At 42.0% G+C, this 13,148-nt stretch overlaps 1 protein-coding gene across 1 annotated transcript in view; it reads right to left on the reverse strand.

Moving 5' to 3' along the window:
• Positions 1-209: 209 nt before the first annotated feature.
• The window catches only part of snx27a (sorting nexin 27a), a 36,754-nt gene continuing 23,815 nt past the window's right edge, over positions 210-13,148 (reverse strand). Inside the window, exons 8-13 of the mRNA XM_035793617.2 lie at positions 12,258-12,347; positions 7,984-8,133; positions 7,689-7,817; positions 5,834-5,893; positions 4,712-4,760; positions 210-4,132 (exon numbers count right to left, since the gene is read on the reverse strand). Coding sequence (XP_035649510.1) covers positions 4,065-4,132; positions 4,712-4,760; positions 5,834-5,893; positions 7,689-7,817; positions 7,984-8,133; positions 12,258-12,347 — 546 coding nt within the window. The 3' untranslated portion in view covers positions 210-4,064. The remainder of the gene's footprint in view (positions 4,133-4,711; positions 4,761-5,833; positions 5,894-7,688; positions 7,818-7,983; positions 8,134-12,257; positions 12,348-13,148) is intronic.

Genomic DNA, 13,148 nt, shown 5'->3' on the forward strand with positions numbered 1-13,148 from the left:
CAAGACATCAGTGATATCCCTGTGGAGAATAACGGTCCATGCATTGATAAGAACCACCTGAGTACTTTATCAAAATGACAGGAGGAGGTAATGAGTTGTTCCAACAACAAATTGAGCTAATTACCAACTTCACATTCAGCATGCAAGGGTGTGTGACCAAAAACAATTATAGTCTTTGCCCTAGGGGTGAAAAGAAAAGTACAAGTAGAAACATAGAACACAATTTTTCTTCAATATATAATTTTATTTAAAATAACGTTACAATGTTTCTCTACATGACATTTCCAAACCTGTAATATTTTTTCCATTTTTATATTGGTTATTAAACCATCATATATTTTATATTTTTAAAAAAACTTTCCATTTTGTGTTTCAGGATCAGTTGTTTATTCGTGTTTTTAGTTTTGATAAGTAAATCCAACACTGCTTAACTTCCAAAACTTGACTCAATGTATATTTTATTTAGGTCTTGCTTCCCCAAATACCCTACAGTAGTACTAGGACACCACACTATGGTTTCCCACAGCTTTAATAATTTGCTGAAATAAATTAAAGTTCTCAATTTTGAGAGAAGAGAGGAAGAGAGAGAGAATTTTTATCCTAAGGAAATTTTTAGGAATCATTTACAAGTTACGCTGAAGACAAAATATAAACATGTCTAGGTTTTTAATGTTACCTACTGTACTTGCCATGGAACAAAAGCCCTGCTCATCTGAAACGTAAAAGAACAGAAATCCATGTTATACCTACACAAAGAAGGCTAACAGTCAGAAAACAGCACTTGCATCTCCATGTTAGTTAGTCGTTTAGAATGCCTAGCTCAAGTGTTAAGAAGCGGGTGCCATCATTTAATGCCGGGGTGCATTCAACAGGGCAAAACATTTTGGAACATTCAGATATAAAACAGTATGTAGAACAAACACCCCTTTCGACAAGTAGAATAAGGAGTTTGGCTACAGAACGTGGCCCCGTTTTTTTTCTCACTCTTATGGTAATGTGATGATGGCTGAATCTACAACAACAGTGTCAAGCTGCTATCAGAGGACACTGACCTTTTAAATAATACCGCAAACAAGAAGGTAGGGGTGAAAGACCTTTTGAAATACATTCGATCGGGGAGACATGATCACTCTCTTACAACTGACATTATAGAGATGCAGCAAAGTAAGCACAGGTGACTAGCGTTATTATAGCTCGGAACAAATGAGTCACAAAGACAACATCTTAGCATCCCCGGCATCTCACTGGCTCCTACTCCCTGTAACCATGACGATGGACCACTGACAATCCACTCCACATACAAGTGTGTGCACCTGTGTATGCGAATTGGTATGCATGCGCCCCTGTATTTCCAGGGTATGAGAGCCAACAGACAGCACCTGCTACAGCCTAGGGATGTAGACCGAAGTCTGTCAAAGGCTTTTTTCTCTCTCACAAGATACCATCGCGACGACATCAAACATTAAAGAACATTAACATGAATACGTTATAAGGGTGAGTGAGTCAGTTTTGTTATGCTGTCTGGTACGAGACTGGGCATGCTCACACAGCGTAGTGCTGCTAAGGCAACCACATCTCGTCTGATGGCAGACCAACCTGGAGTGGAAGAACGGAACACTGGCACGCAGAACGGATGCGCGCACACACACACCTGCTCATCGTCCCTCTCCCCCCTCTCAAAATCACACACACGTTCTGGTAGAGCATCTGCTATCTTTGTCATCCATCTATAAGTTGGCTATTACCCTGGCTGTCAAAACAAATAGGCAGCACCTCAATTGCACATCTTTAGTATTTCTTTCAGGATGCAGCTGTGGTGTTTATAACAGAAATGCTAGTGTATCGGTTGTCATTGGTTATTTTCCTTTTGGAAGGCAAGAAGTGCAGAACCATTCAATTAAGAATGGTCAAATGTTACACCTGTCAAACTTCAGTAATATCCTTTATTTCAACAGTTTCTGCTACAGAGAGGGAGGAGCGAGAGGGGTTGAGGCATGGAAGAGGTGTGAGCTAACCTTATACAGCTTGAAAAGGCTGCAAGGCAGCGCTCACTAGGGGAGGGGAAATGCCTCCCATCCATCTATCTGCACAGCTGTCACCCTGCACAACCCGCTCTGTGGTGCGTCCCAAGTGGCACTGTATTGCCTATGTAGTGCACTACTTTTGACCGGGGCCATCAAAAGAGGTGCACTATTATCAGGAATATGGTGCCATTTGGGACACCGCCCTGGTCTTTATCTGCTGCCTCAAAACCTAAACCCCCACATATCACATCCTAATCAAGCCTACCGCCTTAACAATACTGAGAGTAACACTGGGGTGTCTTCATTACAGAGACCATTTCCAAACCAAAACAAAGATATATATCTATATACTATCTCTCTCTCTCTCTCTATCCACCAAATTCAGGTAGGTCCCTCTCAGTTTCATTCCGTGTAAGACAGGTTTTGCAACAGAATTGGCATAACGAATATGCCCCATGCTCACACCCCCTTAATACTGTGACCGTTTGGATAGACATGGTGCAATGAGGGGCAGAGAGACAACATGCATCATAATTGTGGCCATGGTCCCACTTATACGCAGACACACACGTACACTGGTGCACACACACACGGGTAATGATCAAACTGTAGAGCAGTACTTAGTAGTTGATTTACAGAGCCCAGCGGAGCAATCTCTGTCATGTCTGCTCAATACTGTCTCAGTAGTACATAGTACTTTAGTAGTACTCTACCGCTCTCTGCTGGCGGCAATATGCACTGCACCCAACACACTACTTCCATCACAGTCTGTTTGTTGATCAATATTCAGAGTGGGGGAAATATTAGCTGGTTTCTAGTTTCTCTGAACGTTTAGTTCACAAGGTCAAACCCCGACTTCCTTCAATAGATGGCAACACCACTTTGATGAAAAACACAATTTTACCTCCGAACTTGGAATTTCTGCTGAATCACCACAAACATTTTAAGGTGATAAAATGTTCAATCTTTTGGTGAACTGCCAACAGACATCATTCTAGACTAGTGTGTTAGCTAGGTTAGAAAATGTGAAAAATAGAGCAAGAATGAGAAGCCAAGGAAGCTTTCCACACAGTTAGAATAAGGAATTAGTTGAGCTCTTATATTAATATATCACTTTAGCAGATTTTTCTCAAACATAGCTGTATTGTTTTAATGAACAAAACACAATAACCCCTTGCATCTCCAGTCAGTTACTTTAGTTTCCTATGCTTTTGAAAAGCATAAGCTGGTGCCCAAAAAGTTAGAAGATGTGCTGACTAACAGCGAGTAAACTATAGGCTATAAAAATAGAGTTGCACACACGTATAGATAAGCTGACAGTAATTTGTTAGGTTAACCACACAACTAATTACTGGGAGCTTATGTTGTGCAACAATTGTTTTTATAGCCTACAGCTTTTGACAGATAACCTTTTGTTTCTTACCCCCCCTTATCCAGAAAACCTAATCCATCTAATAATGTCCAGCATCAGGGAAAACCATTGCCAGTGACAATGGTGTCCCGCCCACCCTCCATTTCGTTTCCCAGCATGTCAGCTTGTAGTTCAGTAGACCAGAGGCACATTGAAAGCATTGGCCCAGACCAAACGTGTGGCAGAGCTGGCCGTCACAATCACGTCGCAGACGTCGGCTGGCTTCCTCACTGGCGTTTCATCGGTTGATCGCATCAAGGAGTTCCCTTCGTCCAATGGTGCCGCAGACTGGTGTGAACCTTGACCAATCGAACTGTACTGTTCTGTTTCTTCAACCAGTGGGGTGGCAGAACTCAGCTAGTGTCCCGCCCCATGTCGGAGGGGTGATGCATGGAGGAAAAAGTATATGCTATTCTATGAACATCTAGTAATGACATTAATGTTTTTTTTCCTTCATTGCTCGTCGTCTATCTGAGAATTCCTGGGTTTGTGTGATTTTAAAATCAGTTTCCAGTTGTCTTTTGGGGAGTGGATCACCTAAGTTCTTAGTTTTTTTGTTTCTTTTGCAGATGTCAACCTCGGTTGTGGCTGTGATGGCGTGAGTGGACCGATTCTGGTTCTGGGAGTATTTAGGATGTGGCGATCTCGCCCCCTAGATGGCGCCATCCCTTCTGTGTCTCCAGAGCAGGGAGATATTCTAGAATAGAGAGAAGGTTCAAGACACCAAACTCAACCACCCTCCCTTCCTGACAGTGAAGCTGCAGATGTAACAAACAGAGCAGACAGAGTGTCCAGTGTCCACGCTACAATTCTGCTTTTGCTGGTGACTTGCTGCCCTTTACCTTTCCTGTTCATTTGCTATTCACATTCCTTTACTGGTCACTTTGCATTTGCCATTCATATTACTTTGCTGTTCATTTGCCTTTGCTGTATGACAGTCTCCCACAGGGTAAATACCTGTCAGTTTGGGTTTATTCATCTTTGTGCCTGGGAAGGAAGTGACCTTGATATGGACCACATGGCGGCTGTTCTTTTATGCTCATAAGCATACACCTGTATATGTGCTCCTGTACACCTCGCCTCAGGAGATCAACTTTGCTCTGTCCTCACTCATTCTTACCTACTGGGAATATTGGACGGGGGGGGCTTTAAGCTTTCATGTCACTGAGTATAGTGGACTGTTAAAACTCGTGAAATAAGTAGCCTCTTATCAGCAGCATTGTGACCGGTTCATGTGGTTTATGTTGGACAACAAGGCTTTCCAGAGCACACTTACCGTTGTTACTGCAGTTCTGGTTGTCTTTGTCAGAGGCCTCCTCTTCAACCTAACATGTGGAGAGGGAAAGGAGAAATATATATATATATTTGTTTTAAATAACCATTGGCGTAGAGAGAGGGAAATGGACATTTAGAGTACCTAATGTTGTAAAATCCATAGTCTAAAACTCTTACAATGGTGAGGGCGGTAGGTAGCCTAGCAGTTAGAGCGTTGGGCCAGTAACTATGGTTGCTGGTTTGAATACCTGAGTCCGCCTTGAATACCACGCCGCCTTGTGCAAGGCACTTAACCCTAATTTGCTCCAGGGGCGCCATACTACTATGGCTGACCCTGTAAAACAACGCATTTCAATTCGCCTATCTGGTGTGACAATAAAACATGTATTTTTTTTATTTAAACAACATTGTAAGACAATGGAATTGTACTGCCATTGTAATCTTTGGGTGGGTCGCTTAAGTCAAAACAGTAAAAAAAAATAACCATAAAAAATATATAAAGTATGTAGAAAAGATAATGGACCAATATTATCTTTTTCATACTACAATCTTTAAGAGCTAATAATCACCAATAAAAAAGCTAATAATAATTTTTTTGAAAAAAATGAATTGATCAGTATTAACTTTGTTGTTGTGTTATACGGTCATGCTCATCAGTCTATAGGTGCATTTGCATAATTTAGTGGAATTAAATTGACTATCGCCAGTGTGAGAGCACCTCAAAAAGTTGGTAGTGAAACACGCTTTTATTATTTATATTTTTTAGTTAACTAGGCAAGTCAGTTAAGAACAAATTCTTATTTACAATGACAGCCTAGGAACAGTGGGTTTACTGCCTCGTTCAGGGGCAGAACAACAGATTTTTACCTTGTCAGCTCGGGGATTCGATCCAGAAACCTTTCGTTTACTGGCCCAACGCTCTAACCACTAGACTACCTGCTGCCCGATCCGATAAAGTTTCAGTTGGTCACATAATTTTACTGTTTGGATAAAATGTAACCATTTGTTGACCGGTTAATAGGGGCCCTTGTCAAATGTTGTGCATTATAAAGAGAATAAGGTGCCATTTGGGATACAGACAATTAGTTGTGTATTGGAGGAGAAGGAAGGGTGTGACTCCTACCCGTTTCCTCCACTTGAGCTCACAGAAGACCCTCTCGAAGCACTCGTGCATGTAGTTGAACTAGGGAGAGACGACAAACACACTTTGTTAGAATGAACTCTTCTACATGCACTTAACAAAAATATAGAAACGCAAGTTAAACCATGCCCAAACCGTGCGTCCACGTGCGCCAATTGATTTTGTTCCCCCACACCAAATGCGATCTCGACACACAGGTTGAAATATCAAAACAAACTCTGAACCAATTTATAATCATTTGTGGACAGGTCAAAAAGCATTAAAAATGTTTCTAGTCATCTCTCCTCCCAGGCTTTTTCTTCTTTGGACTTTATATGATGATTGGCAACTAACTTTCATAATAAAGGTGTATTACCACGACCAACCAACCTCAGTTCATCTTTCAATCACCTACGTGGGTATAACCAATGAGGAGATGGCAAGTGGGTAATATGCTCGTATAAACCAATGAGGAGATGGGAGAGGCAGGACTTGCACTGTGTTCAGCGTCACAAATAGAACTGACTTTAAAGCTATTTTAGTGCGTGGCAATGCAGACTCTCCTTGGCACGCACGAGCAGTGTAGGTGCAATGATTGAATAACATGAAGGGGTACATTTATTTTTTAATGCTCGCGCACCTTGACGCAAGCGGTGTGGTCAGCATGTGACAGTTCATAAAAGGAATTTAAATAAATAAATTAGGCCCTTATCTATGGATTTCACATTACTGGGAATACAGATATGTATCTATTGGTTACAGATATCTTCAAAACAATGTTGGGGCGTGGATCAGAAAACCAGTCAGTGTCTGGCACGACATCTCCTTTGCATAGAGGTGATCAGGCTGTTGATTGGAATGTTGTCCCACTCCTCTTCAATGGCTGTGCAAAGTTGCTGGATATTGGCAGGAACTTGAAAACGCTGTCGTACAGGTCGATCCAGAGCATCCCAAACATGCTCAATGGGTGATATGTCTGGCGTGTTTTAAGGCCAAGGAAGACCTGGGACATTGAGCTTCCAGGAATTTCGTACAGATCCTTGCAACATGGGGAGGTGCTTTATGCTGAAACATGAGGTGATGGCTGCGGAAGAATGGCACGACAATGGGCCTCAGGATCTCATCACGGTATCTCTGCATTAAAATTGCCATCGATAAAATACAATTTTGTTTTTTGTCCATAGCTTATGCCTGCCCAAACCATAACCCCACCATCGTGCACTCTGTTCACAACGTTGACATCACACTTCTCCAGCGTGCCAGTGGCCATCGAAGGTGAGCATTTGCCCACTAAAGTCGGTTACGACGTCGAACTGCAGTCACGTCAAGACCCTGGTGAGGACGACAAGCACGCAGATGAGCTTCCCTGAGATGGTTTCTGACAGTTTGTGCAGAAATACTTTGTTTGTTTGTTCAAACCCACAGTTTCATCAGCTGTCTGGGTGGCTGGTCTCAGACGATCCAGCAGGTAAAGAAGCCAGATGTGGATATCCTGGGCTGGCGTGGTTACACGTGGTCTGCGGTTGTGACGTACTGACAAATTCTCTAAAACATTGAAGGCGGCTTATGGTAGAGAAGTGAACATTTAATTATCTCGCAACAGCTCTGGTGAACATTCCTTCAGTAAGCATGCCAACTGCATTCTCGCTCAAAACTTGAGACAAATTTGGCATTGTCCCCAGCAAAAGGTGCACCTGTGTAATGAGCATGCTGTTTAATCAGCTTCTTGATATGCCACTCCTGTCAGGTGGATGGATTATCTTCGCAAAGGAGAAATGCTCATTGATGGCTGAATATATTAAAGCAGTGATTTATGGGAGATGTCCTAGTGTATTTTGTCTGTGTATTGTAAACTCACGTATGGTGTGAAGATCTTGACCCAGCGAGGTTTCTTCTCTCCCCTGGCGTACTCAAAGCAGAACGCCATGCCCTCCTCATCAGTGTCCCAGCGCTGCATCTCCACCCACTCAAACGCTATCACCTGGTTCTGATGGGGCGAGAGAGAATGGTAAGTACATACACAGAGTATGAGCCAGAGTATACACAGACATACACTCTAATGTTTTTCCTTTTGTTCTGTGTGGTGAGAGAAGCACGGCACACACAATAAAAGTCAGTGTATACACACACACACTCCAATCTCACTCACTCACCTCAAGCGTGCCGTCCTCTGTGCAGGCGTGCAGTTTGAAGTGGTGCATGCTGATGGCCGTGATGACGTGGCCCTTCCTCCTGGAGTCACAGGCGCAGTGGGGGAACATGACCTCGTTGTAGCCCTCACAGGAGCGCAGCAGACTCAGGTACTGACAGACAAGATAGACTGCCATCAACCACACAGGTAGGCACCAAACAGGCACGTACACATTCAATATACAGATTCAATTATTTATTTATCCCTTATTTTACCAGGTAAATTGACTGAGAATAGCCCTCTGTGCCAGACATCTACTACTAAGGAGATGTGAAGTCAATAATCAGTGAGCCTGAGCCCTTCAGCTTAAGAGCATCTTGGCTGTCCGACACAGACTGGGCTGCTTTCATGTCACACTAGCGTAACATCAAAACACACTGTTTTAAGAATGCAAGTTTGATTATTGTCAACTTCAATGAGTTTGTTTTACAACTTCTGCTACAAAGTGAGAATTTCTTTGTCTTTAATTGTTCAAACAATTCATGAGATTCAAACATTTAATCTTGTAATTCTAAATTTAAATCACATCTGTTGATGTTTTAATATTAGAAATGTGTCTACGCAATGTGGAGATTACGGTCTTTAAAATATACTGCACAGAAACCTCTTACTTTTTCTTAAACTTGTCGAATAACACAGGTATGCATTTTTTAAATATTTTTTTTAATGTAGAATTACTCAGCCTCCGCCCGCAAGGCTCTACAGAGGGTAGTGAGTACGGCCCAGTACATCACTGGAGCCAAGCTTCCTGCCATCTAGGACCTCTATACCAGGCGGTGTCAGAGGAAGGCCCTAAAAATTGTCAAAGCCTCCAGCCACTCTCGTCAGACTGGTCTCTCTGCTACCGCACGGCAAGCGGTACCAGAGCTCCAAGTCTAAGTCCAAAAGGCTTCTTAACAGCTTCCACCCCAAGCCATAAGACTCCTGAACATCTAATCAAATGACTACCCAGGCTACTTACACCCCCCCCAAACCTCTCTTTTACACTGCTGCTACTCTCTGTTTATTATCTATGCATAGTCACTTCAACTCTACCTACATGTACATATTACCTCAATTAACCTGTGCCTCCGCACATTGACTCTGTACCGGTACCCCCTGTATAAAGCCTCGCTACGGTTATTTTACTGCTGCTCTTAAATTATTTGTTATTTTTAACTTGTCTATTATTTACTTATTCTTAAAACGGCATTTTTGGTTAAGGGCTTGTAAGTAAGAATTTCACTGTAAGGTCACGCATGTGACAAATACATTTGATCTGCCTAAAAAAAAAATGACACCATCACAAAAATAGTAATGCGGTGCGACCAGTGTTTTTAGTCTTAAAAAACAATTCAATTATGTTATTGTTTAAACAATGCAGAGTCAGGTGAGTCTATAAGAGAAAAAAATGCATTTCTGTAAAATGTTAAATGGTTTTCATTTTTTAAACAGAAGTTGTAGAACAGGGCTGCCCAACCCTCTTCCTGGAGATCTTAACCGTCCTGTGGGTTTTCAGTCCAACCTTAATTTAACACATCGGATTCTAATAATTAGCTGTTCAACAAGACCTTAACTAGCTGAACCAGATATGCTATATTAGCGTTGGACTGAAATCCTACAGGATCGTAGATCTCCAGAAATAGGGTTGGGCAGCCCTGTTGTAGACAGTCATTCAAAATGAGGGGTCATCCAGCGGCAAGGTAGCCTAGTGGTTAGAGCGTTGGACTAGTAACCGAAAGGTTGGAAGTTCAAATCCCCGAGCTGACATGGTACAAATCTGTCATTCTGCCCCTGAACAGGCAGTTGTTCCTAGGCAGTCATTGAAAGTAAGAATTTGTTCTTAACTGACTTGCCTGGTAAAATAAAAAATAAGTGGATTCTTTTCAATTATACTGTTGATTTTCTGGATTTTTTTTCTCATTTTGTCTGTCATAGTTGAAGTGTATCTATGATGAAAATTACAGGCCTCTGTCATCTTTTTAAGTTGGAGAACTTGCACAATTGGTGGCTGACCAAATACTTTTTTGCCCCACTGTATATTGGGAGTAGTGCCTTTCCTCAGCCACTGTGTGTTATATGTGCAAAAGCACTCTCACAACTCAATGAAACCTCCCTTACACAGACATTTAGAAACAAAACATGGCAATTTGAAAAATAAGCCACAGGAGCGAGAATTAAGACTTTCAAGTAGTAAGACATGTATAAAAGCAACAGATACCATCAACAAGAATGGGCTAGAAGTGCCTTATATGGTGAGCTACCGAGTGGCTAGGACAGGCAAGCCCCATACTATTGCTGAGGGCTTACTTCTTCCTGGTGCCAAAGATATGGCTGGGACAATGCTGGGGGAAAAGGACAAAAACAACTATACAGACAATGCCTTAAACAACACTGTTGCACGACGCATCAGTGATATGGCAGGAGATGTTTTGAAATTACTGCTTCACGTATAAGCCAGTGAATTCTATGCGTTAAAGCTGAATGAGTCAATAGACGTGGCGGGCCTGGCACAGCTCCTGGTATATGTTTGTTACGTTTATGGGGGGTCAATTAAGGAACACATCCTTTTCTGCAAACCAGAAGAGGATATTTTTTAAGTACTGGACAGCTTTGTGACATCAAATGGACTTTGGAGGTCAAGATGTGTTGGTATTGGTACTGATGGCGTAAAAGCCATGACAGGGAGACATAGTGGAGTGGCAACGTGCATGCAAGCAGTTGCTCCCAATGCCACTTGGGTACACTGCAGCATCCACGAGAGGCTCTTGCTGCCAAGGGAATGCCTGACAGCTTGAAAGATGTTTTGGACACTATAGTGTTAACTATAGTTAACTTTGTTAAAGCAAAGCCCCTGAACTCTCGTGTATTTTATGCACTATGCAATGATATGGGCAGTGACCATGTAACGCGTTTACAACATACAGAAGTGCGCTGGTTATCAAGGGGCAAAGTATTGACCCGTTTTTTTTTAAATTAGCTGAAAGAGAGAATAGCTTGAAGTTCTCTTTACTGACCATAATTTTCACATGTCTGACCGCTTGCATGAGGACGAGTTTCTCACACGACTGGCCTATCTGGGTTGATGTTTTTTCTTGCCTGAATGATCTGAATCTAGGATTACAGGGACTCTCCGCAACTATATTCAATGTGTGTGAAAAAATTGAGGCTATGATTAAGAAGTTGGAGCTCTTCTCTGTCTGAATTAACAAGGACAACACACAGATCTTTCCATCATTGTATGATTTTTTGGGGGCAAATGAACTCAAGCTTATGGACAATGTCAAATGTGATATAGCGAAGCACCGGAGTGAGTTGGGTGCGCAATTACGCAAATACTTTCCCGAAACGGATGACACAAACAACTGGATTCGTTATCCCTTTCATGTCCTGCTTCCAGTCCACTTACCAATATCTAAACAAGAGAGCCCCATCGAATTTGCAACAAATTGTGCTGCGCTCAGAATATCCTGCCTTGGCAAATCGCGCTGTTAAGACACTGATGCCCTTTGCAACCACAAACCTATGTGAGAGTGGATTCTCAGCCTTCACTAGCATAAAAACTAAATACAGGCACAGACTGTGTGTGGAAAATGATTTAAGACAGACTCTCTCCAATACAACATTGCAGAGTTATGTGCATCCTTTCAAGCACACCCTTCTCATTAACATGTGGTGAGTTATTCACAATTTTTGATGAACAAATACGTTTTTATATGTAAGATGTCTAAATAAAGAGCAACATTATTGATTATTAATTGTTATTTGTGCCCGGGTCCGATAAGAGGTCTTTGACACTTCCCACGAGTTGGGTTGGGACAAAAACTCACATTTAATAAACATAAGAATGAGTGTATCATATAGTGTGTGGCAGGCTTACAATGATGTCAAAAAAACATTTGAGAGTGCTCTGACCCTGGTGCTAGAGGGGGTATGCAGCTGGAGGTTGAATGTTTGAAGGGGTACGGGACTATAAAAAGTTTGTGAAACACTGTTATACATCATTGACCCACAAATTATCATGCTGTACGTTAAGGCACATATATTATTATAACTCATAATGTGTATGTCATTTTTAGCAGACGCTTTAATTGAAATTGACTTGGTCATGCATGCATACATTTTACGTATGTGTGGTACCAGGAATCAAATCCACTATCCTGGCGTTGCAAGTGCCATGCTCTACCGACTGAGCTACAGAGGACCACTTGCAATGGGAAGAGAATAGAAACGAGAGGCTAGAAAAAAAGGACTAACCATGGCCATCTTGCGCTGCTCTGCCAGTTTCGTCAGCTGGTAAGAATTGTCTTCTGTTTTGATGAATCCCTTCTTCACGTCATCCAATGCCTTAGCAGAGAGAGAAAGAGCGAGAAAGGGGCTTTGTTAGAGACCACATTTCATCTAATCTAGCACTGACCTCAGAGCAGTGGCACTGGGAAGCAGTAGTGGCGGTAATATCATTGACACTGACCACGGATCAGTATTATACAGTAGTCTAACACTGACTCAGGACCAGTAATACAGCAAATGAGGATAGATTTAGGTATGAATGCCTTTCACCAGCCACGTTAAGGGTAGTAAACTTGAAGGGCTCTACAGTGCGAGTATTACATTCACATAACAAATAAAGTCAAAAGTCAAGTATGAGCACTTGTGCGAGTTGAGATTTTCTAGCAAGAAAATGCTGCAGTAGATGTTTAAAAAGTAATTCTGCTTTCATACTGTAGCTGCGAATCGCACAAAGAAATACAAATCCTATATTCCACCTCCAGCAGCAACACTATCTGGCTGGGTAACTGTGCACAGTGAAGTGCTGATCGATTCCTTTTTGGAGGCGCTGCACACAGGAATTCAAGTTGGTCTAATTTACTGGAAAGTCTACAAAGCGAGATTATCTTGGCTATTTACAAGCTCGGTTGTATTTCAATGTTAGTTTGAGTCTGTTGCTTCAGCTTAGTCAGATCCCAAATATCAGACACACACTCGACAACTTCATTGGCCCCGTTATCACGGGAACCTCCCGCCCTTAAAGGGGCAGCTGAATATTTTCATGGCTGGTAAAAAAAAAAATCTGAGTGGCTGGTAGATTTTTTTCCCCCTCCATCTACCTGCAACAGTAAAAAAAACATACATTTTATGCCCTGAATA

This window comes from Oncorhynchus keta, chromosome 19, assembly GCF_023373465.1.
Source record: "Oncorhynchus keta strain PuntledgeMale-10-30-2019 chromosome 19, Oket_V2, whole genome shotgun sequence".
Classification (NCBI taxonomy): domain Eukaryota; kingdom Metazoa; phylum Chordata; class Actinopteri; order Salmoniformes; family Salmonidae; genus Oncorhynchus; species Oncorhynchus keta.